We start from the raw sequence: 22,873 nt of genomic DNA, 5'->3' as shown, positions 1-22,873 counted from the left end.
ACCTCCTGTGGATCTACTTCTAAATTTTGAAGTTTCAAAACATCAACTTTTGTTATGGTCGAGACCATAAGATTGAACTTTTGAGACTTTGAACTGTTTAAATGGAGATTACTGTTCAGAGTGGAACAGTATATTTACTGTTTTCCTCACTGTAGTGAAATCTCAAAGTTGGTATATTTAATTAGCAGGGGATGTGGGGGATGCAGAGAGGCTTGCCCCCCTGCAAAAACTTAAAAAATATATACATTTTTTGTTTTTATTTATTTATTTTTTTAATTTAAATTTTGAAGTTTCAAAACTTCAATTTTATGGTCTCGACTGTGACACCCCAGCACTGGCCCAATAATCAAGGAGCCTCAATCCTCACCCCTAACACCAGTGGGGGACATACATTGGGAGGATGACAAGTACTCACACAGTAAAATGCAGTTTCCCTTAAGAGCACACAAAGACCACAGTCAGTCTGGGGCTGGTTTCTCTCTCTTTCTCCAGATTCCCAATAAGACTCACCACTAGCACAGCTATAGGGTTGAGATCTCAGCTGAGTGGCCAACCCAAGACCTCCAGCCCCCTCTCTGTCCAACCAGTGCTTCATGTCCCTGCCCAAGTAGCTGATGCGCACACACTTTGAGGTTTGATTTACATACAAACACACACACACACACACATTCCTCAGAAAGGCTGGCACAGGTCTACTAGCTATGCCCCCCTTTTACCCAGAATATAAGGTAGTTATCACTGCCACCAACTACATCCTTATCAGCTACTTTAAGGCCCTTAACAAAGGGTGTCCAATCTTACTGTGGAATGTTACCATCAATACAAATGGTAATTTGACCAAGAGCAAGGCTATTAGGAGTGCCCCACAGTGTCACCAAATAAATATGCAGGTACTCTCAGAACTTAAATATGTCTCACAAATATCAGCCACAATGATATGTTTAAATATATTTAATCTTCTTCTTCTTTTTTTTTGGCTTTTCCCGGTTAGGGGTCGCCACAGCGGATCATCTGTCCGCTCATGATTGGCAGTGGAGTTTTACAGTGTCGAGCTGCCATCCCAGCACCCAACCTTCCACAGAAGGCACACACACGCACAAACTCACACCTAGGGCCAATTTAGATTGTCCAATCCAACTACTGCATGTCTTTGGGATGTGGGAGGAAACCGGAGCACCCGGAGGAAACCCACGCAACCACAGGGAGGACATACAGACTCCGCACAGAAGGCACCCCAGCCAAGAATTGAACCAGAGAACCTCTTGCTGTGAGGCGGCAATGCTAACCGCTGTACCACCATGGCTGCCTGTTTAAATATATTTAATAATAAATAATAAAAGAACAAGAAAATACTCAGTAGATAATCACAGTTACATCAGAGTTCAAAATCACAGGAAATGTTTAAATCAACATCGCAGAACAGTCTCAAATAAATACAGAAAACATCTAAACTATATTTCACTATATTCCTGACTATATCTAGAGATGTACTATATCCTAGTCAACTTACTTACAGAGCAACAAGGCAGATGTGATAAGTGGATGTTCTTGTCAGGTCAAAGACAAAATACAAAATGCTCAGTCTCTTTCAGTGGATTCCTTAATTAATATCCCAAATATTACTGCTGGGATATTTGTAGAATGACATCACTTCTTGTCATCTGACTCTATCCCAGTTAAAACCCCCATTGATGGCAGCTGGTAGCATTTAGCATCTAACTGTGAAAATACACAGACAAAAACTTTTGCTCAGAGCTGTGCAGCTGTTGGAAGTCATAAAGCAATAAAACACTTCCAAATCTCAAGCCTATCAATTACCTCTCTTTCAAGACAACACAGAGAGCCCCCAGTATAAACATCCTGTCTCTTGCTATCATTAAGTAATTTAAATTTCAGCTGTTCTTCTGAAGTTAAATTCTTGTGTTTCAGTTTCCATTGTTAAAATAGATGCATCCAAACAGTCACAATAGTGAAGGTACATTCCTGTTAAAGGGCTGTTGTAACAAATTGTGGTAGCAATTCACACACTGATTTTTCCAAGGAAGGGGTGCCAATATCTGTGACATATTCTGTTTATATTGGCTCTATTTGTGGCATCATTGAAAAGAACTGGCATGTTCTTATGTCTGATCAGTCCTTGAATGTGCTGTTAGGGACTAAACCATCCTTTAGGTTTAAAAATAGGAAATCTCTCAAACATATTTTATGATACAACAAAGGACAACAGTCATGGACCCTGGACATTGGTACCTTTCCACGTGTTGCTTGTAGTTTTGGTCACCTCATAGCTAGTGATAGTACATTTATACATCCTGTTACAGAAAAGAGAGACTTTTTTTAATGTCCATGCTGGTTGTCTTACCCAACACCTGGTTTACTTAGCTCAGTGCCAGGAATATGGTAAGTTTTATGTGGGAAAGACAGATTGATGTCTTAAGGATAGGATTAGGGAGCATGTTCGAGATATTAGGTTAGTGAACATCTTAAATTTGGTAGTTAAACACATTTCGGAGATAGGAGACCACCATTGTTTTAAATTTAAGGTACAGAAAGTAGGGAATTGTAAAGGATATTACATTTGCAGGCTGATAGGGGCTAGGTCTGAATGATAAGGTCTCTTTAAGACCTAAATTGAAGTAAAGGAGACCTTTTTTTTTTAAATGATTTTATGTTTCATATTGGTTGTTTGATTCTATTTATTTTAAATGTCTGTTTAAGTTATATATGGTCTGAAGAAGCAGTTTCTATGAAAGCTCTTAGCGATGTTTGTATGTTTTGTTTTCTTTTATTAAACGTTTTCCGCCTATACAGTCTTGCTTTTTTCCCTTATGTTTTTGTTTTTTATTGGGGGGGGGGTGGGCATTTGGCTGGAGTACTGAATTGGTTAGTTTTCTGCTGTACATTGCCGTTCTATTCCACTACGGCATGCTGTGATTACATTTCAGCTCAGTTTTTTACAAAATATCTCTTCTGTACTAGCAGTTTGATATACACATAACATACATTTTTAATACACTTGTAACACAAGCATATACATCATGTTGATATTCACAAATTACATATAACTATTTGCAAAATCCCATATAGCTGGGCTGGCAGTATCTCCTTTTGTGACATCAACCATAAGAAAGTCGACATTTTGAAACTTTGAAATTTAGAAGTAGACCCCCTTCCATATATAAGAAAGGACTGGTGTCTTCTTTAGTAGCTCTTAGTTGCTGAATTAAAAAGTACTGGCTTGTCTCCTGGAGTGCTACTTAGGACAAGTAGAAACACATGCCAAAGTACAAAATCCAGAAATAAAAACCTTTAAATACTGAGTAGTAGATCTTTACATATTTTCTTCTTGAGTGTGAAGTTTTATGCAGATATCTTGTGATCAATCTTACAGAAATTCTGCACCCTTTAAACACGAGACAGCAACAGTAACACTACTAGATCACTGCAGAGAACCATGATTATTAGGTTTGTGTATCCAATCCGGGAATTCAGAACAAATCTCAAGTGTAAATTGCAGTGGCCAAAAGGTGCAGTTTACATGATGTAACAAACTGCGATTCAGAACCATGTTTAGCCGCAATGAGGAAGACCTCATTATCGACTACTTAGCATGTCTCTAAATCACCAGTAATTGCTACCAGTGCCACACAACACTTTCTGAAGGTAATTGTCACTGGTGACCCATACATCATGTTCACATAAGTACTCAATCATTCACTTTCCTACATACATGCAGAAGTATACACACACACACACACACACACACACACACACACACACACACACACACACACACACACACACACACACAAATTCAGTGTGCCTGACACCCCACCAATTCAGTCACACTCATAGACACACTCACCCATTCACCCATACACATGCACCTACTTTTTCGATCCCCTGAATAACCTCACTTCTGTGAGCACGTAGTCAGACACGCACAAAAAAAACACACACATTTCACTACATCTTTGCTGTCTTTTACCTGACCTGAACTTGGTTTTGCCCATTGAAATGGGGAAAGCAGCATTTTGGCCATGTTCATTAATGTGGTCACTCATACTAGCTTATGCAGCTGAGCAGTTCTTTGCAGGCATTTCTGGGTGAGATACATGTCTAATTATCATTAGACACTCCCCCTGAACTCCTCATTAGCATGCTCAGGGAAACACCCCACTATTGTGATTCTGCCAACCATGGACCTGTCTCTGAATCACAAAGGATGTGTGCACTGGTTGGCCACTCATGTTAGGGTTTACCCTGCCAGTAGCCCTTTCTGAATTTCAAGGCAGGTGTTTTCTGTGCTTTGCAGCTGTGTTTGTTTATTTTCTTGATTGTAACTTTTTTTGCATAGCTGTTTTTAACAAATACATGAGCATTTTTATTAAAATTATTTAAAAGACTGAAATTTGTTCAGACTACAATATTTTTCTGTCAAATAAATCTGAAAGATACCTTCATATTTTTGCAGTGAAATCTGTAGTAAGCAAGCAATTCTAACCTTTTCGCTTGACTTGTTTCCTTGAATGCAGAACCATTTGTTGACTTTATGTGTATTATGATACATCCGTTTCAGCATTATAAGGTTTTTGCTTATGAGAATGGAGCCCTGACTACTGTCCAGGTAGCTTAAGCTCAGTTGGAATGCCTTATCCTTTTGGAGGTGACCAAGGGTAGAGTGATGTAGTATTTTTACCATTTCCTCTATGCTGGGAGGACAGACTGGGTCTACAGCAAAGAGCTAGCAGACATTGGTGGAGATCAGTGATGCTAGTTTAGATATGTGTGCATATATAATGCACTGGAACTGGGCAGAACAATGTGGTCTTGCTCCAAAGGGGCAAATCAGACAGGTGACAAAGAAGTTGGAGTGGATGGCCAGAGTTGCTCTGGGACACAGCTGGTGGCAGACAGCTGTGATTGATCCAAAAATAAAACTTAGTTTATGGCCAGACATTTCCTGTACTCTTCGGCTATCTAAATAATATGCAGAAAAGCAAAGAAAATTTGTACAGTTCCACAGAAAAGTATTTCTTTTACTGACTGTAATTTGTCTGTACTTTTAAAACATAATGATTTGCTTTTGTGAATGCGTTTAATTTTGCTGCCTTTTTTAGGGCTGGCCAGTAGTACTAACAACATTTACGCGCAAACAGATGTGAAATGTGTTTACATTTATGAAAATCAGCGCTGGAACCCTGTCACTGGCTATAGCAGCAGGTGGGATTATAAATGTATTTCACTGGTGTTTAAAATGTGTAATGTTTCTAATAGGATGTTCCACCTATGTTAGTGTTTACTTTTAACACAATATTAATATTTTTATAATGTATTTAAGTGCCTCAGCAAAATGTGCATAGATGTACATATTTGTGTACTTGCTGTGTGTGTGTGTGTGTGTGTGTGTGTGTGTGTGTGTGTGTGTGTGTGTGTGTGTGTGTGTGTCTGTGTCTGTCTGTCTGTCTGTCTGTCTGTCTTGTGCAGCTTTCTTTTCAGTGTTAACAATGCTGATTATCAAAATTAAAAAAAAAAGTCTGGAAGAAACAGAAGACTGAAAAATGGAAAAGCAAGTCCAGAAGCGTAGCAAGGGTGGGATGAAGGGAGTAGCCACCCCAGGCAGAAGATTTTGGGGGAAGTGATCAGGAAGTGCAGTTCCTGCATTCTTTTCTGTACTGACATTTCTGACTGCCGGTACTGAAATGCAGTTTGGTGCTTCACTTCTTTGTATGTAGTAAAACTGTAGCAAGCCATTTGCTACCAATGCTGCAGTCAGCTTGCTACAGTTTAAAAGCAAAAGTCCTTTATTTATTTATTTTTTCAATTGAAGAGCTGAGGGAGCGGAGATGGGGAGTGGATCTTGGTGTGAATCACCAGACATTTTGTGCTGTGAGGTGGTGGGTGCCAGATCAGGACTTGAAATGGGCATCTATGGCTCTGACTGGCTCAAACTTGAGTAAACAAGTGATCAAATGAAGTAAAATACTACATGAACAAACAATAAATAAAGTAAATGTGTTGTTGGAGGTGATAAACCCCTGCATCTCTCATGCTCCTGCTACTTAAGTTGTCTGAGTCTAATGTCATGTCATCACGGAAGAAAACAAATTTTCTTTTATCCCATAGAACAGATTATTCCCTGGTCTGAGACTGTATGGGCTCAGAATTACAATATATAAATAGTGCACTACTGTACAAAGCTAGCAAATAAGAAAAAACGAAAGACATTATCATTTATAGTAAAATTAAAATGAATTAATGATAGCTTTAAATTCTGTCCATCTGTAACATAAAAACCATGAGATATAGAAATATATAATATATATTAGAATCGCAATGTTTGCATACAGAGAGAAGGAGAGAGAGGCCAAAAGTGGGAAACAGCTGGTGGAATGAGTGGTAAGCAGGAAATGATAGAGGTGCAAGGTCAGACATTATTTGACTTGAGGTAAACTTGAAGATACAGTACAAGTAAAATATTACATGAGTACAAATGCATATTAAAACAAAAATAAAATGTGCATAAACATTACCACAGAAAGCTAAATAAAGGCAACAAGTATATTCTCAGCTAAACCAGCTTTAAAAAATGATGGGGTAGGGAGTATTACTGCTTACATATTTTTTTCAGTCTGGGAATGTTTGCCCTTGTAAATATTTCTATGATTCAGCAAGTATGTCATCAGCAAAATCAGCTTAAAGTATGAATGCTTGGGTAATGCTACTCAATGCTAGAAGTCTAAATCTCAAAATGCACTCACTCGAGGCACTCCTTAAAATGGAGAACATCGATATCTGTGCAGTGACTGAGACCTGGTTCAAGGCTCCAGAGAGCACCCCATGCACAACCAGGCTATAACTCATACCACACTTTTTGGCCATGTAACCTGTAAACATCAAAGGTGGAGGTGTGTCCATATTCATTAAGGATATCCACACCTCCAGGCTAGTTGCTCAGCATAATGCATCCGAGGTTATCCAAGTGCAACTAACTCTGGGCAAAACTGCAATCCAAATTGTAGCCTGCTACAGATCCCCCACCATGCCCCAGGATTCCCAATCCTCTTTTGATGTACTGGAAAATATTAGGGTTCAACCAAACACCCTAATAATGGGCGACTTCAACTACCCCACCATTAACTGGGAAAAACTACTTGTGTACCAACTCTTTAGCTCAACGCTTTCTGGAATTCATAAACTCCAATGCCCTAGATTAACTTATCCACATCCCCACCAGGGGCAACAATATCCTAGACCTAGTCCTTACCAACATGAGTGACCGGTGTTCCACACCTGAAGTCAACTCCTCGTTGGTCCGATCCGACCATAAGCATATCACCCTTGATATCCACATCCCGCCCCCACCCCCCATTAAGGAAACCACAATAAAAAATTTCTCCAAAGCCAACTTCATGATTCTTAAGACAGAAGTGGTGAACTTCATGACACCCATGCAGATGGACAATACAGTTACAACTGCTGAATCCTACACAAATGCACTCTATAAGCACTTATACGAGTGCATGGATTGTGCTATCCCAAACAGAACCAAGATGCTATCCTCCAAAAAAAGGAAGCCAATCTGGTGGTTCCCTGCCATAAACAAACTGTATAACAGAAGGAAGAAACTGTTGCAAAAGAGAGTAAAATCCCATGAGTGGAGGATCTCCCTGGTCAGCCTCATTAAGAAGCTGAGATCCCTTATAAGATCCTCCAAAGCTAGCTACAAAAACAAAATCGCCACTAAATCCATGGACAACCACAAAGCATTCTATAGCTAATTCAAGAATCTAGATGGCAACACCTAGATCTGCTCTGAGTGACATCACAAAGGCACAACAATTACAGAACCAACTGACATTGCCAACATCCTGGCAGATAGATTCAGTGCTAACTTTACCCCCCTCTCACCCCCTAAAGGGCCCATATCTATACAGGAAGAATGCAGAGTCCCTGTAATCACAACTACGCAGGTAAAAGCTGCACTCTCTAAAGCCAAAAACACAGCATCCATGGGACCGGAACACATCCCAGGCTGCGTTTTACATGAACTTCAGAACACACTGGCTCCCCACTTAAGCACCATGTTCAATAACAGCCTCGCATCAGGCTTTGTGCCCACTGAATGGTGCACAGCAATAGTTATCCCACTCCACAAAGGGGGAGCTACCACTTATCCCAGGAACTATCGACCTATTAGCCTGACAAGCCTGGTCTGCAAGGCCATGGAACGTATCATCATGGAACTCATAAACAAAGACACTGGTAGCCTCCAAACTCTGGATCCCACCCAGTTTGGGTTTGTGAAAGGCAGATCATGCCTCCTGAACCTGATCAACTTCTTTGAGGCAGTCACCAAAGCCGTGGATGAAGGTAAGGTGGTTTACACAGCCTATCTTGACCTCGCCAAGGCTTTCGACACCGTCCCCCATTCTGGAATTATAGCTAAACTCACTAAACTAGGTATAAATCCTTATGTCACAAGATGGGTTGCCAACTGGCTCACTGATAGAACCCACACTGTAAAAGTTGCAGACTCCAAATCTAACCTTAAAGCAGTAGAGTACCACAGGGTTCTGTCCTGTGACCTCTCCTGTTTGGTATCTACTTCTCTGAAGTACAGACTAACACAGAAGGCCTCTGGCTAATGAAGTTTGCAGATGACTGCAAACTAGGAGCCATAGTCAAGTCCCCAAATGATGTGGACATCCTACAGAAGGGCCTCACTGAGACAGATGCCTGGTGTCAGAGCCATGGCCTCAAGCTCAATGCCAAAAAGTGCAGTGTCATCCCTTTGGTAAAAACTCTGTACCCATGAACTACCACATAGGCAGCAATCTACTTAACACCAAATGCGTGATAAGAGACCTTGGGACCAAGGTGGACAGTAGTCTCTCATTTGATAGTCACATCGCCACAGTAGTCAGGAAGTCCTTCTATGTGGCACACCTCATCATAAAAGGGTTCTCATCCAGGAAAAAAGAGGTCATTGTTCCCCTCTACTCGTCACTCATTAGACCCATTATAGAGTACAATGCCCCTTTTGGAATGTATCTCACAAGACATCTAAAGCAGCTGGAAAGGCCACAGAAGTACCTCACAAAGAGGATTACTGGCCTGAAACAAATGCCCTACACTGACCACCTCAAAAAACTCCAGCTTTACTCCATAGCATATCGCCTACTCCAAGCTGATCTCTGCCTAACATATAAAGCTATGTCAAACCCAGAGCTGTTGGACATGCTACACCTAAAGAAATCCCAATCCCTCCGTGCTACACGCTCTAGTGACCTAAACCTTGTCACCACAATAAACAGAACACGCTGGAGGGATACATTCCTGTCCCAGAGACTTCCTATACTCTGGAACAAGCTACCCATCTGTGTCAAGCAAAGTTCTTCATTAGCACTCTTCAAGAAAAATCTTGATGAGTGGATGGGAAATAGGAAATACACCCTGGGGATCACTTCTGTGTCTCTGCTCAACAGTGGCACAGGAAAATAACTTTCTTGGGTGGCATAAGCTATGGGACCTTGCTGGCTAGGCTTATGTAGGCCTTTGGGCTGATAGCCTAGTACCTACCTAAGAACCTATGAATGGGGGGGGGGGTTCTACTTGTGTATATGTAGCTTTCAGTTCTTGGAGTTGCCACCAGAGTTATTACTCTTTTGAGGGTATGTTACCTTGAGAATGGTATACAAGTTTACAAAGCAGTGTGCTACTGATACGATAGTCTCCTCATCTGGACCCATTCACATGCCAGAACTCAGCCGAGGTACTGTGTAGTGTAAGCACATGTTTATAAATTGGACTGTACAGTAGTACACAACAGTTTGACAGAAGAGACCCTTAAATGACTACTCAGAAAATTTCAGACCAAAATGCCTCACTGTTAAAAAGTTATAACCTTGCATGGCTGTCAGTTATTTAAAATGGGCAGATGAAGATCTATTTTACATTAAAATACACTACATTTACTTACTCTACATAAACTACTAAATGAAAAATTTAAAGTGCAAAAAAAATGCAGATACCTATTTTATAAGTGCTATAAGCTACTAGGAGTATGCACAGAACAGCTGTTATTGTATGGCCAGGGATTGTAAGGCACTTATCCTTTGAGCTCATGCATCAGAACTCCCTTAGGCATGTGGTAATATCTGTACCATCACTTCCTCCTTGTGCTGTATTACATGCATATACTTACATATTTTTATTATTAGTCAGGTAAGTGCTTTGATCCTTAGACACTTCTGGCGTGACCTAGACCATAATTGCAAGAATTAATGACATATATGCAAACAATTAAGTGTTGCCAGTTAATCATCTTGTTTTTGGGAGGAGACTGGCGTAAACACATAGGTATGTAGGGTCTATATTATATTGTCGACAGCTCACAATGTTGACTCTGAATTGTTCGACACCAAAATGTTGAACTACAAAAATAGTGAACGGCCATATAACCGATTTCTTTCCAATGGAAAGAAATTGGTTGGCCGTTCTCTGACACCTGCCCTTTCCCTGAGTGTAGTGCAGTCTCGGAGTTAGAATATTTTGTTAAGGGGGGTGGGGGGCACAACCCCCCATGTTGGGTGGTGTGGGGGGGGTCTTAAATATATTTGTTTATGTGTGCCGTTGATGTTTGGCCAACCGATTTCTTTCCATTGGAATCGGTTATATGGCCATTTGCTATTTTAATAGGTCGACATTTTGGTGTCGAACATTTCAGAGTCGACATTGTGAGCTGTCGACAATATAATATACATCTGGTATGTAACTCTATACAAAAATCAGGACAGAACTCCAGCCTCTGGAGTTGTGAGGTAGAGATCATGCCACTGAGCCATTGTGCTGTCTCCATAAGACTGTTCATTCTGTCTGTGGCTTTTAGGTCTTAAAAGTGGGGCAAGCGGCAATGGAGGTATATTTTAATTAGCTGGAAGGACATTATATTTGTAAATTACTAAAGTCACCACATATCTTAGTTTCAGAGAAAATGTAGATAGCTTCATCCTGTGGGGAAAAAGAATAAAATGGTACCTGTCCTCTTTTTAATATGAAAAAAAATTATCTTACTCTTCGTCGTTTACATGTTAAACAGAAGTCTGATACTGTGGCTAATGCAACAAATAACTAAGAAACAAGAAACAACATAAACAAGTAAGCAGAGGAAAAATTACTTACTTCATTCATTTACCAAGACCCTCTTCATCATGTTCATTGCTGTGGGGGACTGGAGCCTACTATCTCAGGCATCTTAAAACAGGTGTGCCATTACCTTCCACCCTGTACTGTCTGCCATTACCTATGGAATGTGCAGAGCATGTTTTAAAGGAGAAGGAGGTTAGGTATTTACTGTCAGGTAGAAAATTTACATTTGGAAGAAGGAGGATTACTTTGGACAAATGATAAAATACTCATGCTCGTGAAGTAGAATTCACTCAAGAAGGGTCGTCTACTTTTAGTACCATACCCACTGTGTATCTAGGAACACATGGGATTGGCTAGACTAGTGTGGTGTGATACTAGATTATTGTCAGTCTCTAAGGTATTTGCAAATTTTGCTTGAACAAAAAAAAGGGGAGTGACCCACCTTTAGAAGCAGTAATACCATACTGTATTCATCAGGGTGCCAACAAGCCCAAAGCTTGACTGTAGGCATTGGAAGTGGCTGAAATTTATTAAGTCAGAAATAGGGCTGGGGATGACAACAGGTAACATTTTTTTTCTGCAGAGTCCTTGGGGTTTAGCTTTCTGTTCATTTTCATGTAGTCTGTATAATACAATGTCGAATTTTCCTGCAGAAACAAATGCACTTCATTATTAAGTAAGCACAAGTGCTATTGTTTGTTTTGGTCTTTGCTTCAAAGTAATTCTTACCTCCTCTACATATAGTATAACACATTCTGTGGATTTGGTGCTATCATCAGATTTTGATGTGGTTTACCTTACTGGGTCTTCTCCTCATTAGGTGAGTTTTGATCTTTCTAGAACTTAGGAGGTCAGATCCATCTCTACTAAGCATGTTGCCACTCATTGATGGCCCTTAGCCATAATGATCTGATAATTTTGGACCTAACTTCCTTGTTGTGGGATGCATGTGTGTTGGTTGTCATGGCCACCACTTAAGACATTCATGAGTTGTTCTACACCAAGGCATGTACCAAGGCTGTGAAATTGTGTGCCTCAATCCCTGATAGGACCATCTTTTAAGACTGGTGAACTTGATGGCAACCAAATGTTCTATACTGTGAGAGGGTGCTTTTTCTTTTTATTCATTTATTTATTTATTTTTTAAATAGAAGATGGGTTGTAACTGCAATTCCATACACAGGCCCACGTGAGAGGTTGTGGATTATGAAAGCAGCAGATTTTTTTTCTTTTCACCTCAAGCTGCATAGCAGCTTTCCTTCAGTCAGAGCAAAAATGTTGCTAAGTTACAACAAATATGATTGTTGCTCTAGGGCAGTACAGGAACAAGCCATGTGTTCCTGAACCCAGACATCAACACATCACAAAAAGGTGATTTATGATCTGCCCCCCCCCCCCCCCCCCATTCTTGGACTGGTCTAAGCACTCAACGACAGTTTGCCATTACTGCAGAAGTAGTCAGTTCTATTAGATGAAAGTCAGGTGTTGGAATAATTTAGTAACAGACTAAATTCCAGTGCTTTATTTGATTTAAAAAATTAATCTAAAGTAAAAGTGAAGGTAAAGATTTAAGATATCCTTTGCAGCAGACACAGAAATAATTTTTATTATTTTCAATTAAATATAATATCTGAAGTAGGAGATTCATTTGTCTGCAACCTGTGGGTTATGGATCCGATATTGGATCCGAACCGGCATGGTTTTCCAGCTATGGATCCGAGCTCTCAGCTCCTCCCCTCACCCACAATGCCCTGCTCTCCCTACGTGACCTCAGATCTAGTTTGCCGCGCTGGTGACCAGATTGGATTTCAGAGCTCTTCAGCTAAGTGTTTGTTATTCTCTTTGCAAGTGTTAAATTTAAAATTTTTAGTTAGTTTTGTGTGAAAGTGTTAGGTTCCCCATCCTTAAAGCTTAAAAGTTAAAAGTTTTAATAACTTTTTATAATTTTTATTTATCCCTCCCCTCGCTGGTGCGTAGTGTGTGTTTGGGCCTGTGTTTGTCTTTGGCTAGTTAGCACTTATTATTTTTAAAAAAAAAAAAAAAAAAAAAGTAGAAGTATCCTTAGGATGTCTGAAGCCCCTAAGGCTTTCTTTTCGAAGTGTTCCGAGTGTGGCCATAAGCTTTCTCCTGCTGATGGCCACACTCTGCGTTCGATGCCTTGGGGTTGAACACCTCACTTCTGGATGTTCCATTTGTGCAGGGTTCAACCCCAGGGCATTGAAGGAGCGGAGGTCGAAGCTGGTCCTGGCGGGACTTTTGCCCCCGGACACGGCTTCGGCTACTGCTCCTTCAGGGGGTACCGTGTCCTCGGTTCCCTCCTCTCCGGCTCCCCCTCCTCCACCTGGGACTCAACCTCCCTCTAGTGGTTTGGAGGAGAGGGAAGCAAGAAAAAAGGACCGGAGGGAGAAGCACCATAAGCGGCGGGCCGAGACCTCTGTTTCGGCCCCGCCTGCCAAGCGGGCTTCTCCTCCGGCCTCCTTGTCTGCTGGTTCTCCCCCTCCTCGGCTCCGGTCTCCAGTGTGCTTCTCACCGGGTCCTGAGGAGGAGGAGACCCAATCTCCGTCGAGGCTATCGAGGAGGCACTCAAGGCCTACCTCGGTAGCCTCGTCGAGATCCACATACAGTTTATCTGACGCTGATCTGGACCGCATGATGAGAAGGTTCATCCAGGCCCAGATGCAGATGGGAGTGCTCCTGCCTCCCCCCCCTCTGGGGGCGAGCTCGACACCCTTTTTCAAACCTATAGCTCCTTCTCCGACCCGCTACCCAGGTTCGGAGCAGTTGGAGCCGAGCAGCTTTGGAGCCGGGGGTGGGTCGGATCCGATAGTACTGGATACTTTGGGTCCGACCCTGCCCTCGAGTGCTTCGGATCCGACCTCTCGGAGCCTGGATCCGAGCTTCGGATCCAGGGGGATCAGTGTTCCTTCGGCGCCGTCGGTGTCGGAGCGCACTGCCCCCTCGGATCCGAATGCCTCGGGGCCGGCTCCGATCCACTCTTCGGATCCGAGGGGGAGCCGATTATCGGATCCTTTGGTCGAGGTTGGCTCCCCCTCGGCTTTTGATGTAGTGGAGAGGGCCCTGTTGAGGGTTTCCAGACCCCCGGCACTTGCTTCGGCTCCTTCCCGCGCTCCGTCTGCACTGGGCCAGGCTTCCACCATCCGGCCACTGGGACAGCCCGCTCCCTTGCCCCAAGTTGTTCCATTGGAACATGACACTGCTTGTGAGGGGTCCTCGGACAGCCCCCCTGAGGATGCACCTCGCAAGCATATGTGTAAAAGGAGGCACATAGACTCCCCCGAGTCTCTCACAGAAGACACGGATTTGGAGGAAGGGGAAGGCTCCCCAAGATCTCCCCCCGAGGATGTCTCCTTTGGAGACATCATGGAAATGCTTCGCATAAGGGGGGGGTGGTCTGCCCCCAAGTCTTCCTCGGATGAGTCCGTGTTCTTGGAGGCATTTGAAGTGGGCCCGTCTACCTCTTGGGTGTCCCCTCCTGCTGACCCCCTGGTGGACCTAATTACCACCAGGGCGTGGAAGGATCCGGACACCGTGGAGCCAATCCCCAAAAGGCCAGACCGCATCCTTAGTCCCCCGGCAGACCGTGCCCACTGGAGCAAGGGGCCTCCGGTAGATGCCATGTTGACGGCTGCAGCCACCAAGAGGGAACTTGCCCAGGAGAGTCCCTCAGTCCATCCTCCGAGCAAGGAGTCTCGGATGATGGACCGCTTGGGGAAGCGAATGTTTAGTTCAGCGACCTTTTCAGTGAGGGCGCTAAACTACTTGGCACATGTGATCAGGATGCAGCGCGATCTTATCAAGGAATACGCTGCATCCCCCCCAGAGTCCATGTCGGAGGAGGACAAACTGTTGCACTCCACCCGTATGGCCACTCTCAGGTCCGTGACTAATACCTCTATGCGGTTACTGTCCCATGCTACGGAGGGAGCCGCTAGAGCTGCAGGGGTAGGCCTAGTTACTAGACGTCAGGCCTGGCTCCGACATTGCGATTTCACGGAGCCCTTCAAGGCGTCATTTGCGAACGCTCCCTTCGATGGTTCTGCCCTTTTTGGCAAAACTGTTCGCAATACTTTGACCCAGAGCGAGAAGGACGGGAAGACGCTGTCTGCCGTCGGAATCCGCTTCTCTGTGCCCCAGAGGCCCTATTCTAGGAACCAAAAGGGCCAAAAGAAGATGTGGTTCCGGAAGTCGCAGCAGTCCCAACCCGCTCCGGACAACCAGTCCTTCCGTGGCAAAGGAGGACAGGGAGGACGCCACCCCAGGGGCAGAGGGGCTCCCAGGAACTTCGGGTCCAGAGAACCTTTCTCTGAACGACCCGTGCAGCAGCCCTGAAGGGTTGCCCAGCTGCTCCACTCTGGAGGCAGTCAGGGGACGTTTTTCGGAGCACCTAGCGGCATGGGAGTCCATAACATCAGACCGCTGGGTCCTCCGCATCATATCCAGAGGATACCTCATTCCATTTCATCACATCCCAAAATTGAAGTCCCTCCCCGACGTTCCACCCGGTCAGTGGGAGGCCGCTTTGGCAGAAATTGGCCATCTGCTGAAGAAAAGAGCCATCCAGCCCGTCCCCCCAGACCAGATCGGATCAGGGTTCTACTCCAGGTTCTTTTTAGTGCCAAAAAAGACGGGGGACCTAAGACCAATATTAGACCTGTCACTCTTAAACCTGGCAGTTCCCAAGGAGAAGTTCCGAATGGTTACCTTGCAGTCCATTCTCCCCCTTCTGGGAGAAAATCACTGGATATTCTCTATAGACCTCAAGGATGCGTACTGCCACATCCTAATGGACAGACGCTCCAGGAGGTTTCTTCGCTTCCGACTGGGAGCCAGTCACTACCAATTCAGGGTCCTTCCCTTTGGTCTCACCACAGCCCCCATGGTGTTCACCAAAGTATTAGCAGTGGTAGCGGCCCACCTGAGGCTTCAGGGGGTACAGGTCTTCCCATACCTGGATGACTGACTCCTCACCGCCCCAACAAGGCATCTACTGTTATTGGCGCGAGATTCCTTTCTCCATCTAGCTCCCCGCCTGGGCATCACAATAAATGCAGAAAAGTCCAACCTAGCCCCTACGCTATTCATAGATTTTATAGGTGCCAGGTTAGACACGAGACAGTTAAGAGCCTTCCTCACTGCGGACAGAGTTCAGAATCTGCAGCTCCAGGTGCGGGCCATCCTCCACTCCAGCTCAGTTCCGGCGGAGTTAGTCCTGAGGGCTCTAGGGTCCATGGCAGCAGTGATAGCTCTTCTTCCTCTCGCCGGGTTCAATATGCGGGTCCTTCAATGGACACTCCTAGTTCAGTGGTCTTATCTTGCTCTTCCTATGCATCATCAAGGCTTGCAAGCGGTCCCTCCTGTGGTGGCTCCACTCACAAGATCTCCACGGAGGCCGCCCCTTTTGTGCTTCTCCCCCTCTCGCCACGGTCACCACGGATGCCTCCCGCCTCGGGTGGGGGGGGCATTTTGCAGGCCGGACGGTCCAAGGCACGTGGAACGATTCAGAGACCTTACTGCATATCAATGTTCTAGAGATGAGAGCAGTGCTCTTAGCGTTGCAAGCACTACAGGCCTTTCTTCCCTCGGGAACTATTGCAATTCAGTCGGACAACATGTCTGTCGTCTGGTACATCAACAAACAGGGGGGAACCAGGTCTTACCCTCTTTGTCGAGAAGCCATGAGAGTGTGGGAATGGGCAATCTCCACCAACCGCTTTCTCATCGCAACGCATATTCCGGGTCGGTCCAACATCCTTGCGGACAAACTCAGTCGCACCATTCTCTCCCCTTACGAGTGGTCTCTCAATGCTCAAGTAGCAAAATGCATCTTCGCACGGTGGGGAACTCCTTGTTGCGATCTTTTTGCGTCTTCCTCAAACACCAAGTGCGACAGTTTTTTCGCTCTAATCCCTCCTCCCGGAGATACCCCAAGAGACGCTCTGGTGCATGCTTGGCCCCCCGGTCTTCTTTACGCTTACCCCCCTTTGCCTCTGATGCTCCAAGTTCTTCAGAAAGCCTCTCGGTTGGGGTGTAGAATGATTCTCATTGCCCCATTCAGGCCTCGACAGATCTGGTTCCCTTTCCTAAGGTCTCACTCAGTGAATCCACCTTGGATTCTAGATCCCATTCCGGATCTGATATCTCACCCGTCCCATCTATCAACCCCGAATCTGGACAACCTGAAGCTAACTGCTTGGCTGCTCTAGTTCCACTCCTAATCAGGACTCCCGGTATTTCGTCTCCAGTTAAGGCCATCCTGGTAGCGGCTCATAAACCATCTACCAGGAAAGTTTACCGCAGCAAGTGGAAACGGTTCTCCATTTGGGTGGAGCGGCAAGGTCTAGACCCCTTCACAGTTCCCCTTCCTCTGGTGCTTGACTTCCTAACCACTCTTTTTAATGATGGTGCCAGCAGTTCCACGGTCAAAGTGCAACTTGCGGCAATTTCTCACTATCATAAGACTCCAGTCCACTGATGTCTGCCAAATTGTGTAAGATTTTCCTAAAAGGTACTTTTCTCCTTAGACCCCCTGTAAAGCAAGTGGTTCCTCCTTGGGACCTTTCATTGGTTCTTCAGGCCTTGACCGCTCCCCCCTTCGAACCTGCGGCTACGGTAGATCTGAAATTTTTATCTTTCAAGACGGCCTTTTTAGTAGCTATTACCTTGGCCAAGAGAGTTTCAGAACTTCAAGCCTTATCCATCAAGCCTCCTTACTTGGTCTTTCATCCAGACCGTGTATACCTCAGGACCAACCCGTCCTTTCTTCCTAAGGTAGCTTCTGAAGCAAACATTAATCAATCCATTAACCTCCCTGTTTTCTTTCCTAAATATCAAAACAAAGGTGAATACAAGCTACATTCCTTAGATGTTCACAGGCGACTTCGATTTTATCTGAACAGGACAGCTGGTCATAGGCAATCCGACTAGTTGTTTATTTCCTTTGCTAAATTCAATTTGGGTAAACCAATTTCCAAAGTCTCCTTATCACGCTGGATTTCGCAGTGCATCTTATTGGCTTATCAAGCTTCTGGAAGGCCCGCATGCCCATTCAACCCGGTCAGTCTCTACTTCAGCGGCCTTTAAAGCTAGGATTCCTCTGGATGATATTTGTTCAGCAGCCACTTGGGCTTCATCTCATACCTTTATTTCCCACTACAAGTTGGATATTACATCTAGAGGTAGAGCATCCTTTGGCTCCGCGGTGCTCCGGAATATCCTTCCATGATGGCCGCCCAAGATTCAGGTAGCTGGGGACTCTGTCCCACAGGTTGCAGACAAATGAATCTCCTACTTCAGATTTAGAAGTTATGTACTCACCATAATGTTCCATCTGAGTAGGTGTATTCATTTGTCTGCAACCATCCCGCCCTCCTGTCCCCCTGGCCTTGTCAGTTTCCTGCATATTACGTGTTACCCTTTCTAGGGTATTTTTATTGATGGCAAACTTGATCTGAGGTCACGTAGGGAGAGCAGGGCATTATGGGTGAGGGGAAGAGCTGAGAGCTCGGATCCATAGCTGGAAAACCATGCCGGTTCGGATCCGATATCGGATCCATAACCCACAGGTTGCAGACAAATGAATACACCTACTCAGATGGAACGTTATGGTGAGTACATAACTTCTAATTATGCAGCATGGGATTATCTTTTTTGTTGGGGAGGGGTTTTATATGTTTTATATTGAAATGGTCTGTTACACATTCGTTATTAATTTTTTTTTAGCAAACAGCCATAGTTAATACAAGTGAATCAAATGAATTAACCAAAGTAACCAAACTAACCTTTTTAGTTTAAGCTGACACATTTTAACCATTCTGTTAGTTTCTAAGTTGAAATTATTAGTAAATGTTCCATATTTTGCCCATTTGATCTACATTATTAGAAGTCTTCTACAATTTGGAGATTGAAGTTTGAGCACTGTGGCGGCAGAGAAGGCACAAGATTATCCCCCTGGCTGGCTGAGAGGATGGCAAAGTGTGTGCATAATTCTCAAGCTCTTAATTCAAGAATCAGTGACAGAATGAAAAAAATAAAAGGGGAAATTCCCAAAAGTAGAGATCAATTTTAGATGTTGCCTTTATTTTGTTTATTTATTTATCCTTTGTTGACCTGGTTAGTCCCACTAGGCTAGTAGTCTCTTTTTGGGAGATGCCAAGGGCGATATCTTCAAGGGACAGTTTTGAGCTTTTTTATTTTTTTCATTTTATTTTCAAGTCGAAGTTTTATTCATATTAAAGGACTACATTTTAATTGGAACACTTGTGGATTTCGTTGATTGGCCATCCTTGGGTGGATTTTCTGTCTTTTTTTGCTAATATTGACTGTTTTTGTGACAGACCACCTTTAGCATTTGGGAGTTATTTATTTATTATTAATAAGCTAGTAAAAGTGCAGGAGAGGAGAGAACTAGCAGATCTAAGGGAAAAAATTGAACAGCAGACTTTGGTATCGCTCAGAAGCTTACAAACAGTCCTCGATACAGCAAGTCTGTATCAGGACTAGACTAGTTACAGGAAAAGCAGGAAACAAGCACAAACGCGGCTTTTAAACCAGAAAGTTGAAAGAGATGGAAAACTGCCCAAACGGCCAATAAACTACAATTTCTTTGCCAGAAACCACTCCTCTTGTGATAGATAGGCTACCTAGTGCTTACCACTCCCACTGATAAGCTAGAAGGCTTCTCTCCAACACAGAAAGGGTTGGGGGGGGGCTCAGAAGCTTACATACAGTGCTGGATAGAGCAAATCTGTATCTGGACTAGACTAGTTACAGGAAAGGCGGGAAAAGCTCTAATGTGGTCTTTTAAGCCAGAAAGTTGAAACAGATGGAAGAACTGCCCAAATGGCCAGTAAACTACAATTTCTGGGCCAAAAACCACTCATCCTGTGGTAGATAGGCTTCCTAGTGTTTACCACTCCCACTGATAAGCTAGAAGGCTTCCCTCAACACAGAAAGGCTTGGTGGGCTCAGAAGCTTACAAACAGTCCTGGATACGACAAGTCTGTATCTGGACTAGACTAGTTACAGGAAAGACAGGAAACAAGTGCAAACATGAATTTTTAAACAGAATGTTGAAAGTGATAGAAAAACTGCCCAAACGGCCACTAAAATTTCTAGGCCAGAAACCCCTTCTCTTGTGGTAGATAGGGATACATAGTGCTTACCACTCCCACTGATAAGTTAGAAGGCTACCCTCAACACAGAAAGGATTGGGGGGCTCAGAAGCTTACAAGCAGTCCTGGATATGGCAAATCTGTATCTGGACTAGGCTAGTTACAGGAAAGATGGGAAACAAGCGCAAATGTGGACTTTTAAACCAGAGAGTTGAAAGAGATCTTAAATAGCCATTTAGATGCATTATTTTCGTAATTTGGTGTCCAACAGAAACTTTCATGTAGCATTTTTTATTTGATGAACTCAGTATGCATCTGAATCATGTATGTATTTCTGCATATTGGTGAAGCAGGTCATGTGTACAGCTAGTGCAGTTTGGCTTTCTTGGCCTGAGTGCATTAATGAAGACTTATGAGTGATTGTGCATTCATTGAGCTGAAACATTCCCATGTCCTTAGGGGCTAATTTGCAATTCACATGTCTCCTGAGATGCCTTCTTCAAGGAAGGTTTGTTATTTATTTTTGTTTTCACAGACCATGAACTATTTTGCCAAGGTTTGTTCCTACATGTATTTACTGTACGGAACATATTGTTTTGTGTGTGTGTGCGCTCAAGCACATGTGAATGTGTATGCATTCACACATATTTGCATAAATACAATTTCCTCATTCACATTGCTTTTCACAAGCAATGCTCTATATGCTTTCCCATTGTACTGTTTGTAACTGTAAGATCATCTGACATGCATTGTGATTTGCTTGCATTTTTTTGTTCATGTTTCTTAAAGATTGTTTGAATAGCAAAGTTTGAAACATGGGTAGACATATGTAAACACTCTGTCTCTTACACACACACACACACACACACACACACACACACACACACACACACACACTAACAGAATATATTTTTACATTCACTGGTTTCTGGCATTTGGTCGAAAGTTTGCCACATGTGCCAAATTCAATAAATAACAAGCAGAATGCTGGAACAGCTATGTTAAAAAGCCAATAATAGATATGTAAAACAATAGGGTAGCCCAAAACTCAAGTACGAACCTGTGTTACACAAAGTTAAAATTACGGTTTAGTGCTTTCGTTAATAATGACATCCTCAGAAGCATTGAATAACATGTACAATACTAACAGCAAATAAAAACTGTTGCAACACCCCACCCAAACATTCTACCCAGTCGTACATCAAAAAAGCGGCAAACCACAAATCATGTAATGTATAGTATATCCAATAAAGTTTGAGAACTGTGCACAATAAAAAGCAATCATAAAACATCATTTTATTTACACACACCCTCATTGTTCACCCAATGAAATACTTAAAAGACAACTACCAATCCTGTGCAAAAAAAACTGGGGATCAACCAATGAAAACTGAGAAAAATTAAGCATTCACAAACATTTATAAATGTGCAATAACAAAAAAATGAAATCTATAATTTTGTAGCTCCGTATTTCATTTCACTAATGATTGAAATAGCATCATTGAGTCCAGTTAGTGTGGTGGCATTTAATCTCAGTTGCCACAACATTTCACGATGTGGCAAATTTTTTCCAGTCGCCAGTCAATACATCACATCCCACCTGCTCCAGTATATAAAAATGAAACCTAATGATGTTATTGCATATTGAAGCATGCCTTGCTAGTGCACTTTTGCTATCTTTTTTCTGAATGCTGTAAACATGCTGGTAAATTTTCTTGTTTAAAGTTTTATTGGTCTTTCCAATATAAAACACGGAACATGACCCGCACCGTGTCATGTACACAACACGAGCGGAAATACAGCTAATTCAGCCATAAATGGCACTGTTATTGATAGAATCAAATAAGAAACCGTCCATGCTGGAGTCAATATACCCACACTGATGGCAATAACCACATTTGGTAGTTTGTGGAAACCCTACAGTAGTGTGCTGTTTTGTTTTTTTCCAAAACCCTCTTAATGTTGAAACAATTTTTGTAAGTAAAATTTGAAGGTTGATTGAAAAGCAACTTTAAGTTTTCATCACAGTGCAGTATCTGCCAGTTTTTTTTTGTTTTGTTTTTTGTGAGTATCCCCCTAATGTTTTTTGAATCATTTGTGAAATGCAATCCATATTACTACTGAAATTGATTACTGAACCAATAAGGGACCCAACATCATGTTCAGCTTCGTTAGACTACTTACCATACTTGATTATTGCACCATACCTATTGGATCTTTCTTGAATAATTTTTTCCCAAACTTCATCAATGGTATTTGGGAGATATCCCCTTTCTGTAAATATGGCTTTTAATAAGCCTAATTACTGTAAACAGGTTTCATCGTTGGATGTAAGTTGGGAAATAAGAATAAACTGGCTCTTAACCACACCCATTTTCTGATGTCAGGGTGGTTACTCTGAAAATGCAAAAATTTGTTACAAAATGTGGGTTTTCTATACATCGAGGTCTCAGTCAACCAAAAATTTCCTTTTTGCACAGAAATGTCAAGAAAATTCATGGCTTGCTGTGGTGCATGAAAAGTAAACTTGAAAAACATGGATGTCCTTTCAAGTTGTTTAATGAAATCAAGAAGCAAGTGTCCACCATCTG

At 43.0% G+C, this 22,873-nt stretch overlaps 1 protein-coding gene across 1 annotated transcript in view; it reads left to right on the top strand.

Moving 5' to 3' along the window:
* The window catches only part of TECPR1 (tectonin beta-propeller repeat containing 1), a gene marked incomplete in the record, with an annotated part of 1,181,271 nt that overhangs the window by 700,393 nt on the left and 458,005 nt on the right, over window positions 1-22,873 (top strand). The window contains 1 exon segment of the mRNA XM_044089712.1: window positions 5,121-5,223. Coding sequence (XP_043945647.1) covers window positions 5,121-5,223 — 103 coding nt within the window.

Source organism: Protopterus annectens, chromosome 12.part0, assembly GCF_019279795.1.
Source record: "Protopterus annectens isolate FY-2018-M chromosome 12.part0, PAN1.0, whole genome shotgun sequence".
NCBI classification, from domain to species: domain Eukaryota; kingdom Metazoa; phylum Chordata; order Ceratodontiformes; family Protopteridae; genus Protopterus; species Protopterus annectens.
The sequence above is the reverse complement of the archived record's forward strand: the minus strand, read 5'-3'. Positions and strand labels throughout refer to the sequence as shown.